The sequence below is a fragment of the Pteropus vampyrus genome, unplaced genomic scaffold (assembly GCF_000151845.1).
Source record: "Pteropus vampyrus isolate Shadow unplaced genomic scaffold, Pvam_2.0 Scaffold394, whole genome shotgun sequence".
Taxonomy (NCBI): domain Eukaryota; kingdom Metazoa; phylum Chordata; class Mammalia; order Chiroptera; family Pteropodidae; genus Pteropus; species Pteropus vampyrus.
In genome coordinates this window covers 498,141-517,108 of record NW_011889175.1, presented here as the reverse complement: position 1 = coordinate 517,108, position 18,968 = coordinate 498,141, and the positions used below count along the sequence as shown (strand labels likewise).

The 18,968-nt window shown below is 42.6% G+C and overlaps 2 protein-coding genes across 2 annotated transcripts in view; one reads left to right on the top strand and one right to left on the bottom strand.

The window, feature by feature from the left end:
• LOC105305765 (CKLF-like MARVEL transmembrane domain-containing protein 1) overlaps positions 1-5,029 on the bottom strand; it is a 19,118-nt gene extending 14,089 nt beyond the window's left edge. The window contains exons 1-2 of the mRNA XM_011380569.2: positions 4,829-5,029; positions 561-656 (exon numbers count right to left, since the gene is read on the bottom strand). Of these exons, the coding sequence (XP_011378871.1) occupies positions 561-656; positions 4,829-4,906 (174 nt within the window). The 5' untranslated portion in view covers positions 4,907-5,029. The remainder of the gene's footprint in view (positions 1-560; positions 657-4,828) is intronic.
• A 3,819-nt stretch (positions 5,030-8,848) lies between these two features.
• The window catches only part of TK2 (thymidine kinase 2, mitochondrial), a 27,773-nt gene continuing 17,653 nt past the window's right edge, over positions 8,849-18,968 (top strand). Inside the window, exons 1-4 of the mRNA XM_023523554.1 lie at positions 8,849-9,045; positions 9,956-9,987; positions 13,867-13,941; positions 17,157-17,210. Coding sequence (XP_023379322.1) covers positions 8,931-9,045; positions 9,956-9,987; positions 13,867-13,941; positions 17,157-17,210 — 276 coding nt within the window. The 5' untranslated portion in view covers positions 8,849-8,930. The remainder of the gene's footprint in view (positions 9,046-9,955; positions 9,988-13,866; positions 13,942-17,156; positions 17,211-18,968) is intronic.

Genomic DNA, 18,968 nt, shown 5'->3' with positions numbered 1-18,968 from the left:
CCTTATTATGAGACATCTATTATAGTCCACCTAAAGAAGGATGTGGACAAGAAATAACTGAGCTCAAAACAATCCCTCATCTTCACGAGTGGTATGTATGTTTTTTTTTTTTCTTTTTTAAGGAAGAGCTATGAAACTTATTAATTTTTGCTTGACATCGGGTTGGTATGTATGTTTTCTTTTCTTTTTTAAGGAAGAGCTATGAAACTTATTAATTTTTGCTTGACATCGGGTTTCTCAGAGCTAAGTACTGTAACTGATTCCAGTAACCTTTCTTAGTCTAGGTTTTCTCTGTCTAGTCTAGCACCACATACCTTTGAGAGATATGTAGGAACCTCTTTATTCGGTTAACTTCAGTTTTAGTGTGAAATCACATTCCTTCATGTTAATTGTTAAGGTATGTATTCATACAAAAAAATACTAAGCCACTGGGTACTGTATACTGGCCTAGGAGCCCTAAGGATGAATATAGTATAGTTTTCTGTTCTTACATCTATTTTTCAAGTAAATCTGAATTCTGATCAAACCTAAAGGAAGAAATAGGAAAGGCCTCCACTTACCCCTCCAAGGATCATAAATGTTGTAGTTTCTGGGATCAGTGCCAACACAGATATAGTCATCATGAATATTGCTGTTACCACTGAGTTGATAATATCCTGAAAACATAGAATAGAAAGGTCAGCTTTACATGACCAATTCCTTTCCTAATCAGTGAAGATAGTGGCTATCAGGCAGAAGTACTTACAAATTACCTTTCCGCCATCCACTCCCCACCCCCACCAGATTAATAGAGATCTTCAGCCATCTTTGTGTCCTTCACTTTTGTTACAGTAAAAGAACCCCAGGCAACTTCTCCAACTGTGCGCTGGCTCCCATTCCCATGGCCACTCTGCAGGGACCTCGTTCTGTTCATTACCCTTCTTTGTCCCTGACCAGATTGCCTCAACTCAGTGTGGGGGTCCCTCTAGTTACAGTCGTCTCTCCTTCTCTGTTCAGTCTGACTATTCCCACAGCTTTACTGTCACCTGTCCATTCTAGACAAACTACTCTGGTACTGGTCTCCAGGGGCTTCTATTAATAGTCAGTGAATATATCTTTTTTCTGGACTTTCTCCCTTTACATGTAATATTATTCACTCCTTTCTTCTTGAAATGCTATCATCTCTTGGCTTCTGTGACATGGGTCTCCCTTGGGTCCTCTCCTGCCTTTCTCTGGCCACCCCCTCTTTTTACCCCATATGTTGATATTTCTCAATTTTACTTTTTAGCTTGCTGTATATTCTCTCTGAGCCATTTAGGCCAGTCCCAGAGCTCATTTCCATCACAAGGTGATGACTCCCAAAGCTGAAGCTCTAACTCCTCTCTCCTAAGCTTCAGACCTGTTCTGAACATTTCTGTCTGAATACCCCACATGCAACTAAAACCTAGTATTTCTCAAACTGAACCCATTATGTACCAGACTCCCTGGTCCTTCCTTAAACCTATTCTTCCTCCTATACTTCCTACCTCATTTCTCTCTCAAGATAGTTATTTAAATGGCAGGTATCCTTGATTCTCCTTAGTTACCCAGTCCTATCCATTCACCTCATTAACATCCTCTTTCTCTCCAGCTACTGTTATAACCTTAGTTCAGGCCTTTATCATTTTCATGCCTGGATTATGGTAACAGACTTTTAAGTGGTTTCTGAGACCTGTCTCTAGTTTTGTTCCTCTTTAAGCCATTAGTAACACTGCCACCAGTGCCATCTCCTAAAATGTAAGCTGATCATGTCACTCTCCTACTTAAAAACTTCCAAAAATTTCCAGTGGCTTTTGTGTTAAAACTTAGGGCATACAAAGCCTTGAATGCTCTGACCTCCTTCTGCCTCTTAAGCCTCTGCTCTTGGTCCTCTCTTTATAGCTCAATATCAGCCATTCAGAACTACCGGCAGGTCTTTGAGGGGCATGCTCTTTCTCCTCCTACACCCTCACATACATTGCTCCCTCTACGGGAAAAGCCCTTTCATCCCCATATCAGTCAGCTAACTATTTTTCATCTTTCAGCTCTCAGCTTAGGCATTTTTCTTCAGGAAAGCCTGTTACGATTTGGTCCCCTTCCCTGGCTGGGTGCCTCCACACCATCCTGGTATACATCTGTCACAGCACCTATTACACTGAATTGCTCATCTGTCTTCCTGGCTACCTTGAAAGTTTCTCAGTAGAGATTTGTGTTTTGTCTTATCAGAGAACTCATTACAGAATCTGGGATTAGCAGATACTTATTAACATTGTTGAATAAATGATTTAGTTAGATCAAGAGTAGAGAGGAACTTGGGTTTCTTAATAGAGTAATAACTTAGTTGACCATATAGCACCATTTCTCAAAGATTTCAATATTGGCAAAGTTTTATCCTGAGAGATTTAGAGACACTCAGTATGCTACACATAGGCCACTCTCTCTCTCAATGTATTCTGCTAAATTTAGGGCTCCAAGTTTATTACTGGGACATGTAAGAAGAAGCTTCAGAGAATTCTTAGTTTGGAGAAAAGTAAATGATAAAATGTGTTAGTTTTATTAACCCTGGAAAAGCAGATTATGAAGAGCAACTAACCAACTATGAATTTTTAGTACAAAATTAATTTACAGTTAATTTGAAGATGCAAAACACGTTCATCATTTATTTGAAGAAATCCTTGGAATAATTTAGCTTAGCCCTTTCTGCCACTAAATGATGTTATATACTCTGAGAGCCAACTGAGGAAGGATTGTAATCTCTTTTCCTAGACCTCCTTCCAATCAGGTCCAGCTCTAAAGTGTAGATCAAGTAGGGGCTTGCAAAGGTGCTATGAAGATCCTATCTAATTGGCAGCTTTCCCCTTTTGAGACTTTCTCATCTTGTGATTAGCCTGAAATGCTCATCATTGCCCTTCAAAGGTGGTTCCAGAAGGTACCACTTTAAGGCATGCTTATGGTTTGAGAATAGCTCTGAAGTCCTCTTTCTTTAGTAGGGGTTATCAGCTTAGATATCAGCACTTTGAAAGGATGACACGAGTGCAGCAGAGGGTCACAGGAGGGAGTGCTGTGGAGATAGGATGCTGGGGATAAGACTTGAAGGAGGAGAGGGAGGCAAAGTCACTTGGTTTTTCCTAGAACCAGCTAATATTCCAGGCTGAAGGACCACAAACAGCTTAACTAATATCTTCAACTTGTCTGATGATTTACAGAATCATTTGGACACTCTGCTAGGCAGTTATTCCTAATGCTATGAGTATGGTAGGTGAAATCCGTATGCTACTAAATGAGGCTCTACAAGATGAGTTTAAAATTACTTAGCATTAATGATTGCAGACATTTTTAAGTAAGGTAATTTTGTGCTTTATTGAGCCTCCCTAATTATTTTGATTTTCCATTTAGTGATCAGGGATGTATAAGATATAGATACTTATATTATCCGCCTCCATTTCTATTACCCAATTTTGAGGCCATATCAACACTCATTTGAAAGGGAGGTAAAGATTAAAAATGTTCTATCATGATCTTAACTTTAAACTTCTTTAGAAGATCTACATTAAAGTGAATTCTCCTAACAGAAGGGTCAGCTTTAGACGGAGCTCAGAGGAGAATTTATGTTCTGTGACTTCCTTGGTTCCCTGAGAATCCCCCAGGGACAGTACAGAGCACATTAGCAGTGGGTAGAGTGCCTCCTTCCTAAGCCTATCAGACATTCTTTACAAGCTTAAGAAAACTAAAGAATAGAGTTTATTAAAATGTCTCACTATGGCAGGAAAAAGTAGTTAATTTTAACGATGAAACTGAACACTTACAAGCAAAGGCCAGAATATACAGTTAATTATTCGATCAAGTCTGAACATATATAAAATTATGAAAAAGAAAATAACGGTGACTTCAAATCCAGCGATAACAATGTATGGTTCGGGGGCTTGTGAGATGATGAAAAAGGTCATAGATGTCACAGTTAGTGCCTATAAGAAAAGAACAAACAAATATAATTTATTCAATGATTACTGAATACAAGTTTAAGCTGTAAAAATGATCATTTCTAAAATAGCTAAATAAATGGTTTTCTGCCATGTTTATTTAGCTATTTACAATGTCCTCACTAACTGGACATTTAATTTTGGGAGTTTTATGAAAATAACATTATTCCTCATATTAAGCAGAACTGTTTCCCTTTAACTTTTATTTCCATCTCCTCTCTTATGTCACTTCTTTAATATTTTTAAATTATTTTTTCTTTCTCCCTTTTTCTTGAATTCTTTCAACATATTCTCCTATGATAGTTTCTACTTCTCTAGCTAGCCAGCCAGGTCACCTTACTCCAAAGGATGATTCATTCTCTCCAAACTTCTGTTCAGAACTGACTGCAATACTCCTGGTAGGTCCAATGCCCAGAAACAGGCAGTTCCATTGTCCTGGCTCTGGGCTGTATCAGCTTTAAGTTTGGTCACATCAGACTTCTTCTGACTTATAGTAAGTAGACATGGCATGCACGGAAACCCTTTAGTCTTATCTTATTGGCTTCTGAGTGGTACAATAGCAGCTGCCTCACCTGGTAACCTGGGTACCTGGCTTTGGGTTCAAGTGTAGGCCATTCAGGTAGATATGCTGATTTTGCTTTATAAATGTGTGTGTAAAGCTCCTGAAGGGGAAGACAGTGCCTTATTTTTCTCCTCCTGACCGGCTGCTTAGAGAAAAATGCCTTGCCTCTAGGGCAGCCTTGATTAAAAACAAGGTTAGAAGAGAAGACATTCTACTTACTACTTTACAGCCATTTCACTGCCTGTGACCATGGCTGCATACTGCCCTCTACCCCACAGCCAACCCTCACCAGTCGAAGCATCTTCACGTGGCCTTTCACGCTGAAGCAGAAGGGGCGATGCTTCGGCTTCAGCTTCAGGGTCGGCATCGCGGCCGCAGACCTAGTTACAGTACTTGCCCTTCACACCCCACCTTCTCAGCTCACTGCTCCACCCGGCCCCGCGCGCCTGCTGCAACTGCTGCAGCTGTCTCGCACCGCCCTGCTAGGATTCCCATTCTCGCGCGTGCACGCGCCTACCCCCGCGGCCCGCGCATGCGCCCCAGGCTGCTCGCCCCAGGCTGCTCGCCCTCAGCCGGCCGCTTGAGGTCGCCAGCTGCCTTTCCCCGGATCTTGAGGAGAGCTACACACGCCAGCTCCCCGTTAGCGCCTCCCCGCCCTGCCAGGCACCAGTGATAACTGCTGTCCTGCTCTCCACAGGAGCTTTGCTGTCAGGAAGTGCTCTTTGAGGGTGGGAGGAGGAGGTAAGGAAGGGCGGTGGCTGCCGCCTCCTTGGTTACTCTGTCTGAAACAGCCACAGTCACTCTCATAGAATTTATCATTAGCTGATATGTACATATCTAAGACTCTGAATTACACAAAAGCAGGGACCTGCCACTCTGCTTTCCCTGCAGGGTCCTCGGAGTCTGGCACATAGCAGATGTAGAATATGTGTAGTCTGAACTCATGGTCTGGGCCTCATACTGTGTTCCTCTCCCTTCCCCGCTTCCCACTCCCCAGGGGAAAGGGGAACCACAGTCTGGATTTGTGAGCCTGTTGTGCATATTTTTATTTTGGCCTCCCATGGGTGCTTGTTCTAACATAGAACAGCCCATGGCCCTTCAGAAAATTCAGTTCTGTGTTTTTCACAAATGCTCTTATGAAACCACAGCTCCACTATCTTGGAGCCTTTCTTTTTAGGGATGTGAAGTATGTGTGGCTCATTTTGGGGGTTTTAAATTCTGTCTTGGATAATTTGGCCACAACTCCAGTCCATTCAGTCCTCTTTGGATCCTGATCAACTCAGCTTCAGTCCATGTCAGGCAAATCTGATCAGCAGTTACCTCCATCAGCCTCGTTCCCAATCACTCACAAAAAATGTTGAACTTAATCTTGAAATGTGTTTATGGAGGGCACACACTTGCCCTGCGCTAGGTGTCTGACATATTATAGGAAGCACGAGGTGGGCTTTCTACTTGCTGGTAACAAATCTAGAGGCTGAGTAAACTCTCTCACAGATGACTTATTTTTCTCTGTCCACGAAGTGACTTCTAGCACCTTGCACTCCTGGGAGAGTGGGGAAACCCCTCCATCCAAGCACTGGAGCGGGCACATACACACAGTCAGTCACTGTTCCTTACCGAGACAGCTTAGGTTGCAGGGCCTGGGCCCTATCTACCTCACACCTGGGCTGAACTTTTGCTACCTGACTATGGGTGGGTTTTACAGGCTTACTCCCTACCCCCTAGTTGTCTGCACAATATTGGTTGTGCCTTTGTTAAAAAATAAACTAGGCATATTAAAAAGTTTAAGAGTTTATTTGAGCAAAAATTGATTTGAATTTGGCAGTATCCAGCCTAGCAGATAGAAAGAGCTCTGAGGAGCTGTACAAAATGAAAGACTTTTATATGCAAAAGAGCAGGAACAAGGAAGTTATACTAGGCAGAAGTTGGCTGGTTATTGCGAGGGTTACTTTCCTTTAGGGGTTGGGAGGGATCTATCAGGCAGATTACCTTGCTGATCATGCGATTCCTGATTGACTAGTTTAAGAAACCATTTCTGAGAGAGCCAAAACTATAACCTAAGTTGTGGTTGGTGATGTGGAACTTAGTAGCATAAGCAACTCTGTTTTGTGTCTGTTGTCTTGTTTTTGTTTTATTGACATATAATCAACATATAATATCCTATTAATTTCAGGTATACATCATAGTGATTCAATATTTATATACATTATGAAATGATCCCCATACTAAGTCTAAGAACCAACTGTCACCATTAAAATTATTACAATATTATTGACTACATTCCCTATGCTGTATGTTACATCCCCATGACTTATTTATTTTGTAACTGGAAGTTTCTATCTCTTAATACTCTTCACCTATTTTATCCACCCTCTGGTAACTACCAGTTTGTTTTCTATATCTATGAGCCTGTTTCGATTTTGTTTTGTTTGTTCATTTGTTTTGCTTTTTAGATTCCATATGTAAGTGAAATTAAATAGTATTTGTCTTTCTGTGTCCAGTTTACTTCACTTATCATAATATCCTGTAGGTCCTTTCATGTTGTCGCAAATGGCAATATTTCATTCTTTTTCATGGCTTAGTAATATTCTAATATGTATACATGTATGTATATACACACATGCCATATCTTCTTTATCTATTCATCTATCAATGGACACTTAGGTTGCTTCCACACTTTGGTTATTGTAAATGATGCTGCAATGAACATAGGGGTGCATATATCTTTTCAAATTAATGTTTTTGGTTTCCTTTTTCATATAAATACTTAGAAGTGGAATTGCTAGATCATATGTTAGTTCTATTTTTAATTTTTTTGAGAAAGTCTCCATACTATTTTTCATAGTGGCTGCAGCATTTTACATTCCCACCAGCAATGTACATGGGTTTTCTTTTCACTACATCCTCACCAACACTTGTTACTTTTTTGTCTTTTTGATAATAGCCATTCTGACAGGTGCAAGGTGATATTTCATTGTGGTTTTGATTTACATTTCCCCGATGATCAGTGATGTTGAGCATCTTTTCACGTGCCTGTTGGCCATCTGTATCTCTTCTTTGGGAAATGTGTATTCAGGTCCTCTGCCCATTTTTAAATTAGGTTGTTTGTTTTTTGTTGTTAAGTTGTTTAAGTTCTTTATATTTCTTGGATAATAACCCCTTATTGGATGTATTATTTGCAAATATATTTTTCCATTCAGTAGGTTGCCTTGTCATTTTGTTGATGGTTTCCGTCACTGTGCAAATACATTGTCTGATGTAATCACATTAAAGTTTTTTTTTTGCTTTTGTTGTCTTTGCCTGAAGAGACTGGTCCAAGAAAATTCTACCAAGACAGATGTCCAAGAGGTTATTGCCTGTGTTTTCTTCTTGGAGTTTTGTGGTTTCAGGTCTAACATTCAAGTTTTTAATCCATTTCGAATTTATTTTTCTATATGGTATAAAATAGTGGTCCAGTTTCATTTTTGTCCATGGAGCTGTTCAGTTTTCCTAACTCATTTATTGTCTTTTTCTCATTTCATATTCTTGCCACCTTTGTCATAAATTAATTCACCATATATACATGGGTTTATTTCTGGGTTCTCTGTTCTTTTCCATTGATCTATGTGTCTGTTTTCATGCCAGTACCATACAGTCTTGATTACTATAGCTTTGTATTATTAGTTTGAAATCAATCAGGGAACTTTTTTCTTTCTCAGGATTGCTTTGGCTAATTCAGTCTTTTATAGTTCCATACAAATTTTAGGATTCTTTGTTGTTGTCTTTTTTTTTTTTTTTAAAACACTTTCTTAAGGGATCCAGTATTTCAGTAGTCCAGACTCTGGATATGTCCAAGTTCAGAGGACAGAGAGCACAGGCTGTGAAGTAAGAGAGCTGGGCTTGAATTCCAGCTCCGTTTCGTAATGAATGCTTCTGATTATTTAAACAAGTTACCTAAGTTTCTGAGGATCAGCTCAGCTCTGAGATTGGGAGTGACAATATCCACTGACAGGGTTGGTGGGGAATATAAATGACATCAGCTGCCTAGATAGAACAGGTGCTCAAAGAAGTCATCTACAATAATACCAATCTGTTGCTGGTATTATTGGCCATCCATCCACCCCCTAGTCTTGCCAAATCATGGGTTCATTCTGCCTGTATCCCGTTAGCAGGAAGATTTCCTGGCCGCAAACGCGAACCCTTCGCCTTTGTTTTCCCTATGGGAGCGTGAAATGTGACGGGGTCTCTTTAAAGCACGGCCCCAGCAGGCGCCAGGGCTAGGCCGGCGCCGTGAAGGAGGCGGCGTGCTGACGCTACCGGGCCGCCGGGCTGCGCTCGCGCCGCTCTCGCGCCGACTCATTTTGACTCGCACAGGAAGGAAGTCTGCACGCGCCGGATCCGTCCGCTGGACCATGTTTCTGCGGCCGCTGCGGAGCTGGGCTCTCCGAACGCTGCGCCGCCAGGGGCCCGGGATCCCTGCCTTAGGCCCAGGGCCGCGGGGGGCGCAGCGCCGGACCTGGCCTCCGGGTAACGCATCTCTCCATCTCACTTCACTGGCTGCAGGATGAGGCCCGGGTCTTAGCGCTCAGCGGGGTCCATCCAACTTCCCTCCCTCGGCTCCGGCGACCCGCCTACACCTGAAACTCCTCCAAGGCACCAGGATTTCCTCCCAGTGTCTGAGGGGAGGGGCGGGGACGGCCATTGGCTGGTACCCCAGAAGTGAGCCAGCAGCAAGTGGGTGGGTCCCTGGGGCTCCAGGTCTGTTCGGAGCTCGGAAATCTGATACGCTGAAAGAACCCCACTTCCCATGCGCGGGGGCTGCTTCAGTACCCTGTTCCACTCCTGGTTTGATTCATTTGGCCTTGGGGGAGACAGGCTGGGAGCTGCAAGTAACCAGCCCCCAGCGAGTGGCGGGTGTTTGAGGCTCGGTGCCCTCTCTTTCCCACAGGGAGTGGAGATCCTTCCCTCAGACATGGGAACCGCTGTTATAGCCAAGTTCTGGCGTTCTTTGGCCTTGGGCTGTAAAGTTGCACCTCAGAATCACTTGTGCTGTGGGTGGGCTGAGATGTCAGTCCTGGGCGGAACCCATTGCTTACCCCGGTGTTGTGAGTGGAGGCGTTTTAACTTGCCCGACACCCATCTGTGAGGCTCATAAATATAAAATGTGTGGAAAATGGAAAGGATAATAAGTTAAAAAAAACTGAGCACACTTGGGGCCCCGGTGTGCCAAACGGACCCAGGCAGCAGTGGCATAGTGTCCCACAAAGGTAGACAGCTGTAGTGGGTCTGCCTCTACGCATCGAAGGTTCCAGGTATCATTGGAAAACATTTTTTGGTTAGGGAACAAACATAAAAATTACTGTCTTTGTGGTGGTTTAGCAAATTAGTATAACTGAATCATTTAAAAGTTTAAAAATTGATTTTTTTCTTTTTGTAGATAAAGAAAATGAAAAAGAGAAAAAGTTAGTGGTAAGTCTCATTTATGTGTACTATCCCGTGTAGGATAATGTGTGTGTATTTATTATTATTTTTTTTGAAGAGGGGAGCGAGGGAATATATGCACCTAGTAAAAAACATATACAAAAAGTTCTTCAGGGATAGAAAAGTCTGCCTCCATCCCTGGGCCTCAGATTCCCACCGCAGAGGCCATGGGTTATTTTATATGATGGAATATTATTCAGCTATTCAAAATCCTGTTTTTGAAAAATATTTAATGACCTAGGAAGGTACTCATTATGTAAGAAGTGAAAAAAAGGATAAAAAAATATAAAGTATGATCCAAATGAAATACTATATAAACTGTCCATAGAGGAAAAAAAGAAATACTACAAATTGTTAATGATGTAGAAATTGCCAGTTTGGTTAAGGGAAAGTTGGGATATGTTAACTGTGGGTGTGTATGAGAAAGGGAGAGAGAATCTGGGGGATAAGGAGTCTTAATTCTTTGAATGCTAAATGAAATTAAACTGGGTTCTTTTTTTAAAAAACAGCTTTATTGATTTTAATTTACATACTGTCAAATTTACTAATTTTAAGTGTACAATTCAGTGAATTTTAGTAAGTTTACAGAGTTGTGCAACATCACCACAGTCTAATTTAGATTATTTCTGTCACTAGGAAAAGAAACCTCATGCCTATTTGCAGTCACTCCTTCAGCCTTAGGCAACTGCTAATCTACTTCCTCTCTATGAGTTTGCCTTCTTTTCGGAACGTTTCCTATAAAATGGAATCATATAGCATTTGGTCTTTTGGGTCTGGCTTCTTTCACTTAGCATAATGTCTTCAAGGTTTATCCATGTTGTAGCATGTACCAGTATTTCATTCCTTTTTTTTTTTTTTTTTTTTTTTTTTTTTTTTTGCCAAATAGCGTTCCATTGTGTGGATGTACCACACTTGTTTATCTATTTACCAGTTGTTGAATACTTGGGCAAGTTTCCTTTTTACTGAAGATTTCTCAGAATCTTTAATAGAACAATATATATTTTGGTTCTTCTGGTGGGGTCTTTGGCATCTGAACCTGTTTTCCTCTGGAGAGCTTGGTTCTGATTAAAAATCTAAATGGTGCTTATTTGGAATTATGAGTGGTTTTTATTTTATTCTTTTAATTCTCTGTATTTCCTACTGTGAGAATGCTTAACTTCTATTTTCAGAATATTAAATGTTTTTATTTAAAAATAAGGCTAGGTGGTGTATTGCAGTGATAATTATAATCATGGGCAGTTGGAATTAAGGTCTAATAGCTGAGGAAAGTGGAGGTAAACTTTGGCACATCACAGAGTGGTCATTCACGCCCACCACGTGTTCCCACAGCATGGTGAACATCTTTTCTTGTAATCTGCTGTTACTCTCCTCCCCATCCTCACACTCATTGTGAGCTCTGCGGGTAGTGAGACTGGTTTCTGAGTCCACAGTATCTGGCACATAATAGGTCTTCAATGAGCAGTTGAAGGACTCTCAAAGATGAGAAATGTGTATAGGAAATAGTACTTGCCTGAAATATGCTGAAATTTAATGATATTATTATCTCTTACTAGTGGATTATTACTTTATGATTTTTTTTTCTATTTTCTTCAGTGGGCATGCACTCCTCTTATAATATTTTTAGACATCACTTTAAAGAGAAAGACTTTCTTTGCTTAGCTCCTCTTTCTTCCATCCTTCACAGAGGAACATCGTGAGGTTCTTCATGCTTGCCTTCTGCACCAAGAAAACCAGTTGTTAATCAAAAGCCTTAGATTTACCAACTTTCAGGATTTCATGGTGGGAATTGGAACAAGTATTTTTGGAAGAAGTTCTCATCCGAACATGTTACTTGCAGTGAACAGGAAAGAAAGAGTCTGCAGAATAATACTTGGTTGAGCTCTTTTTAAATGTCTAGGCAGAGGAGAATTTGTTTCTTTTAAAGAACAGCAATAAAAAATCAAATCCACTAGTGCCCTAATGGGATTTCCCTTTTGCTCACTCCCTTGAGTTCATTTTGTAGTTTTGAGTTCGGAAGGAGTGAGCTGGCATGGAGCCAGGGTTGAAGGGTGGCTTGGCATCTGTTGATGTGTGATTGTTCAGCTCTTTTGGATACTGTTTAGGATCTAGGAGAAAACCTTAATAACCAACTGACAGAGTTTATAGTGGGTCTCTCAAGGCGAGACAGCCTATTGTGATGCCATGTTTTATGGAGAGTGTTACTGAGGCTCCACTGGGGTCATGAAGAGCTGTCTACCAGGCCTGGATGTTCCAGCTTTTTCCTCTCCTCAGCCCAGCACCTTGGGCAAGTCACCTAAGTGGCCCACATTTCTCTGGGTGCTTCCAACCTGAGTGTAAAGGTCACTGTGCAGCAGAATGGGTCCTTCTCTGACTGTGTGTGCCCCAGATATGTCTTATACGTGTTCTCAAAGGCCAGTCTGTCTTATATGGAACTGCCCATTTCTTCTTGTGATCTGCTGGAACCAGCAGTGCCTGGCTGAGCAGAGCCTTGTCAGAATCACTGGGCAGCAGGTTCGAGGGCTCCAACCCAGGGGGCCTGGGTGCTCCTCTGGTGCTTCTGAAGCCAGTGTCTATGGACCAATGGTGCTCAGTCTTCCTGCACATTGAAATCACCTGGAGAGGTTTACGAGGTCCTGAGACCCGAGTCCCATCTGAGAGATCGTGCTGTAATTGGCCTGTGTTGTGGCTTCCTTGTATAGATTTTTCAAAGTTCCCAGGTGATCCTAGTTACATATACAAGATTGAAAACCACTGCTTCTAATGCTTGCTTTCTCTACAGTGAAGAACTTGTGAGAGGCTCCTTGGTTTTTGCTATAGATAGACTCCAGATGGCTGTCTGTGACCCCTCTCTCCAGTGCCATGAGACCTCTTCCACCAGTGCAGTTAGTGTGAGAAGAGTGTAGGTTCACCATATTCTCCCTGCTTTAATTTCCTTCTTCAAGCCTCATTTTTCTCTTCTGTGAAAATGTTAGAACCCACTTGTCAGGTTCTGGTGAGGTTAAATGCGGTAATGGTGTATGTTACACATCTTAGGGCCTGGCCTGCAACAAGATGCTCAACCAAGTCCTTCTGTCCTAATACCTTCCAGTCCATGGCTGAGCATGTTTTTACGCATGAAGCAGTTTATCTTCTTACTTATGCAGAACTGCCCATTTCCTCTTGTGATCTGGTAACATAGGTTCTAGATCAGTGGTCCCCAACCTTTTGGCACCAGGGACTGCTTCTCTTGTGAGAATCTAATGCCTGATGATCTGAGGTGGAGTTGAGGCAGTGATGCTAGCTCTGGGGAGCAGCTGCAGATACAGACAAATCTTCCCTCACTCGGTGCTGCTCACCTCCTGCTGTGCGGCCCAGTTCCTAACAGGCCACGGACCAGTACCAGTCTGCAGCCCGGGGGTTAGGGACCCCTGTTCTAGATAACATTTACATGCTTCCCAGCCTCAAAGCCATTAGGCTCTGGTTAAGAAGGCAGGACACTCAGGCCAAAAATCTAATATAAGAAGGCAGGACACTCAGGCCAAAAATCTAATAGTCTGAGGGGTTGTGAGCCAGGGAAGGGTAGAGCTAGGGTGGCCAAGGGCAAACTGTATATGGTCTAGGGGTTGATGTAACCTCCTATCTTGGAGGGCAGTGGTCTGGTGGTTACCATCAGTGGGCCTGGAGCCTACCACCGAAGGGGAGGGTCAATTTGTTTGTTATACTAACAGCAGGACCTTGGGGGTTTCCTGCGGAGGGATTTTTGTGTACATATTGAAGTCTTAGACTGAACCAATCATGCTGTTCACTTGAGCCCTCCCCTAGAACTTCTTCCCGCTATTCCCCTAGGTGCTCGATTTCTGGTTCTAACATGCATTTGTCTTTTGCCAGGTCTGTGTGGAGGGCAATATTGCAAGTGGGAAGACAACATGCCTGGAATTCTTTGCCAACACAACAGACATTGAGGTACGGCCTCCACTCCAGGTTTGAAGGAACCTGCAAAAGCATGACAGATTAATATGTAAGGGGTATAGACCATCCCTGTCTAATAGAAATATAATGTGAGTTGCAAATGCAAGCCACATATAGAATGTAAAATTTCTAATAGCTCCCTAAAAAACCAAAAAGAACATGTTATCTAACATAATATATTCCAGATATTATCATATCAACAGGTAGTCAGTATAAAAATCATCAGTGAGCTATTTTGTATTCTGCTTTTTATACTAAGTCTTTGAAGTCTGGAGTGTATTTTATATTTACAGCATATCTCAATTTGGACTAGTCACACTGAAATTCGTAAAAGCCACATGTGGCTTATGGCCACTGTTTTGAATAGTGCAGGTATAGAGCTCCCCACAGTCTGGTTAGGAAGTTTCTACGTGGGAAAGAAGTCAACTATTAAGCATGACTATGGCACATCTGAGATATCAGGGGAGTATTACTATGTGTAGCCAGTTAACATGATTTCTAGTTTATTTACAGCCCAGTCACTAAAAATAATCTCACAGATGTTTAAGAATTGTTTCTACACCAAGACCCTGACCCTTCTTCCTTGCAGATTTTAGTGGTGTAATCTTTTCTGTTTATGGCTCTTTTTTTGTTATTGCAGATCCTATAATTTCCATACCTTTAGGGTCATTTCCTTTCCTTCTTTCCTGTTTTTACTTCTGTGAAAAATATATATGGTTTGTTAAAAATAATAAAAAGTTAGCCCTTGTCTTGTTTGTGTTCATGTTCTGCTGTTCAGAAAAGAGTTAACATCGCTGACCTGCGCTGCTATCCTTAGAGGCTAGTTTGCAAGGTTGTCCCTTGGCTGGCATGTAGGAACTTAGATTTTGGGAGAGTTCCCACCATTTCGTAACTGATAAAGTAGCTCTCTGTGCCCAAACTGTACAAACAGTATGGTTAAATCTGGACATCTTCCTTTGTGGGAGTCTAGATTTTCTTATGTGTCAGGTGGAGGCTGCCTACCTGACTGAGCCCTGACAAAATCCCTGAACTTCCAGGCTCAGGCCAGCTTCCCTGGTAGATGCAGTTTCACATGTGTTGTTACAGCTTGCTACTGGGGGAATTGAGTGTGTCCTGTGTGACTCCCTTGGGAGAGGCCCCTTGGAAGCTTGTGCTGGTTTTCTCCAGACTTTTCTCCATGTGCCCTTTTTCTTTGTTGATTTTGCTTCGTATTTTCTCACTGTAATAAGTCTTAGCTCTGAGTACGACCATATGCTGTGTCCTCTTAGTCCTAGTGAGTCACTGAACCTGGGGAGGCAGGGATCTTGGGGACTCCCACTACACCCATCCTAAGTGGCGTAACTCTCAGCGGCACTTTAGAAGTACAGTTGACTCTTGAACAATATGGAAGTTAGGGTTGCTGAGCCCATGCAGTCAAAAATTGTGTATAACTTTCGACTCCCCCAAAACTTAACTATTATCCTCAGTATCTATAGGGGATTGGGTCCAAGACCCCCCACGGACACCAAAATCTGCAGATACTCAGGTCCCCCATATAAAATGGCATGGATTGTGCATACAGTCAGCTCTCCACATCTGCACACTTCCAACCACATATTGAAAACAGGACAGGTATTTACTGAAAAAAATCTGTGTATAAGTGGACCTGTGAAGTGTAAACCAATGTTATTGAAGGGTCATCTGTACTTGTATTCTCACTTAAGACCCTGGAGCCAATGAACAACAACAACAATAATTAGTTAATGTCTAATGAAGGAACTACTATATACCAGGCACTGTATGGAGGCTTCATTATATTACCTAATTGATTTCATCCTTATAAGCATAGTCCCTATGAGATAAGTACTATTATTATTTCAGCTGCAGAGGAGGAAACTGAGGGTCAGGGGCCATCTCCTATTTTCGTTCTATGGCATGAAGGGGCTTTGCTGGCTTTAGGAAAACCACTCAGCTTTCCAATCTCAGCTCAGTGCTCTCTGACATCCCCAACTAGGTTTCCATCCCTGATATAGATTCTTCTGGCTTCTCTGTACCCCTATTTAATACTACTTCTTGGAGTTTGAAAATATATGTTGATTTCTGTGGTGATCTGATTAATGTCTTCTTCTTCCAGTAAGTTTAATACTCCATGAAGGTAGTGCTGGAGTGGTTTGCTCTTGCTGTATCCGTGGTGCTTAGCATGGCACCTGGCACAGTGGCTGCTCAGTAAGCGTTTGTTAGAGTGATAGTGCCACAGATGAACACAGGTCAAAGCTGCCTGTGACCCAGCTTCTGGTGGGCCCGAGTGGTGCAGCATGTGCTTCTCAGGGGACAGGAATGGAGAGCTGAAGACCCAGAAGAAGGAGAAGGGCATTGGGAGGGGCAGGGAATGATTCACAGAGGAAGGGATATTTGAACTGGATGTTGAAGGATGTATAGGAATTTTTTGTGTAACAAAATTCAGTGTGAAATGAGATGAGGTGGGCTACTGGGCAGGAGGATTAGCATGAGCAAAGGCACAGGGGTGTAAAAGGTAGGGGAAGGTTACTCTTCAAGGATTTTTTGCTTTGCTTTCCTTTGGTCTTTTGGTACCTGCTCACATGCACTTGAAGGTCCTCAGATGGATTTGGGTACTCTCAAAGCCTTGGCCCAAGAATACCATTTAAATAATTTCTAGTACTTACCGGAACAACTGTTTAAGGTGTGTGTAAAGAAACATGACTCTTAATTGTCAGTGTGCTTAGTGCAGAGAACAGAGAGGAAACAGAGGCAGAGCAGGTTGCCAAGGTCATGGGAAAACTTTCAAGCCAAGTGGCTGAGATTTAAGACATAGCATAAAGTGCTTGAAGTAGCTTTTCTTTTGGCTCCTCTCACCTCTCTGCCCAGCCAGATGTAGTGGGCAGTAAGGGCTGGGATGGAGCACATGGAGGAAGGATTAAGAGAATTTGCCTTATTCTCAGGGAGTTCCTAAGGCAGCTGGAGAGGTGGCATGTGCATATACTTATATAAAGGGATGGATAAAGTTGTTCTCAGGTCATTTCTGGAGTCACATGAGGAAGCCATGTTTGGATGGAGTTGTGGCCTCACGCAGGGGGTTGCACAACTATTTTGGCTCACCTCCGGCACCCAAACCTTTATCCTCTCTCTTCCCTCCCCCACCAACACTTACACACTTTCACAGAGCTCAGAACTGAGGAACAGCAGCTCTCTGATGTTTTCTTTCCTTTCAGGTGTTACCAGAGCCTGTCCCCAAGTGGAGAAATGTCCGTGGCCATAATCCTTTGGTGAGTGTGTCGTTTCCGGTGTGAACCACCAGCTTCTTCTTAAGCACCTGGGAGTGGTGCTGGTGCCCGAGCCTGATCCTGCCCCCTGCCCCTGCCCCCTGCCAGGCATTTTCTTTTCTCTTAGCTGGGGTGGAGGAGACAAATGGAAAATGGCAGCATATTGGTGTTCTGAGGTCAAGGATCTCAGAGGCTTGACTGGGTATGTGCAGAACCCAGGGACTGCCTGTCAGTGATCCCAGACTATCTCAAGTGGTCGACCTCGGCTACTGGGTGTGTCTCCTGCTGCTCTTTCTAACCCCACTCTCTCCTAGAAGAAACCCATTGGAACCCAGGTCTCCTCAGGCCTAACCCCTAGGAACTGTAAATAACCAGTTTCCTTGGTAAACCTCTGATTTGGGTTTGCACTTACCAATGGCCAGCATCTGGCTCACCCCTAAACTACCTGTCTGCTTTCCTAAGAGTGGACCTAGCAAGCAGGAGCTATAGTGTGCCAGTACCCCTTGCACTTCCTTCCCCGTTCAGCAGGCTCTGCTCTGGCTGCTTGGAAGAGAAGGGTGGAGTCTGGGTCTTTTAGTAGAGAGCTTAAGAAAGGGCTGTTGATTCTGGACACCTGCCCCATGATGTAGGGGATGATTAGTTTCATTATTCAGGTGAGGAAAAATTGAAGCTGAAATAAGTTGCCCGAGGTCACACAACTGGTAAATGACAGATCTAGGTTTGAACCTTGGACTAGGGGTAGCCTGTGTTGTCCCTTCAATTCTAGCAACACAGATGGGATCTCCTTGTGTGGTTCTTCAGACTCTTATGTTTCATTGGGAGCAGGGACTATGTCTGATTTGGCTCACCCATTTGCTAGAACAGAGCACATTGCTGAGCACTTGTTCAGTCATTCATTCAACCAGTAATTTTTGCTCGCTCATGCTCTCCTGGCCCTAATATGCTAGTGTGGGGAGGCAGAAGACAATTAAATGTGTGCTATGGCAGCTGGTGATAGGAGCTACGAATCTAAGCAGGTAAAAAGATATTATTTAAATAAGGCAAAAACTCTGAATCCCAGAGACAGGAAAAGAGTTTTTACCTGTATGCATGTGGGAGAAGGTGGAATGCCAGTCTTTCGCTTTGGGCATAACAAAAAAACCTCGGAAACCTTCATATTCTTTAGGAAACAGAATAGTCAGGGCTGGATTAAGACAACTAGAGTTGCAGTCTTTCGAGATTAGAGGTGACATTTCACAGGATACAGTCCCAGTCTCAGAAGTCAGAGTATCCTCGGTACAAAAAGCATTTCCAATGACAGTTTAATAGTAAAAAAATAATAAAATTAGATACTTTTATACAAGTTTCTACTCTGGACAGAAGAGCAAGATAGATACTTTTGTGAAAAGTCTCAGTTCATCACTTTATCTGTATCAGCTGTATCATCACTTTATCTGTATCTGTAAAAGGTGTTCGCTTTTGCAGTCATCAGACAAGAAGAAATTTCCTAACCTTTCTGAGATTTCCTTTCACCCACAGTTAGGAGCCTGCAGTTTTCAATGCAGAGCATGGAGTTTCATTAGTTAGCACCAAGAGAGAAAAAAACCAAAAATGTGGAAGAGAACAGAGTAAGATTATTAGCAGGTGGAGTATAGAGCGTGAAGTGTATTGTGCCTACAGGCAGTAGAGAATGATGGGGTGGGGCTTCTGTTTTAGACAGAATAGCTGGGAAGGGCATTTCTGATAAAGTGACTTTGAGCAAAGACCTAAACAAAGTGAAGG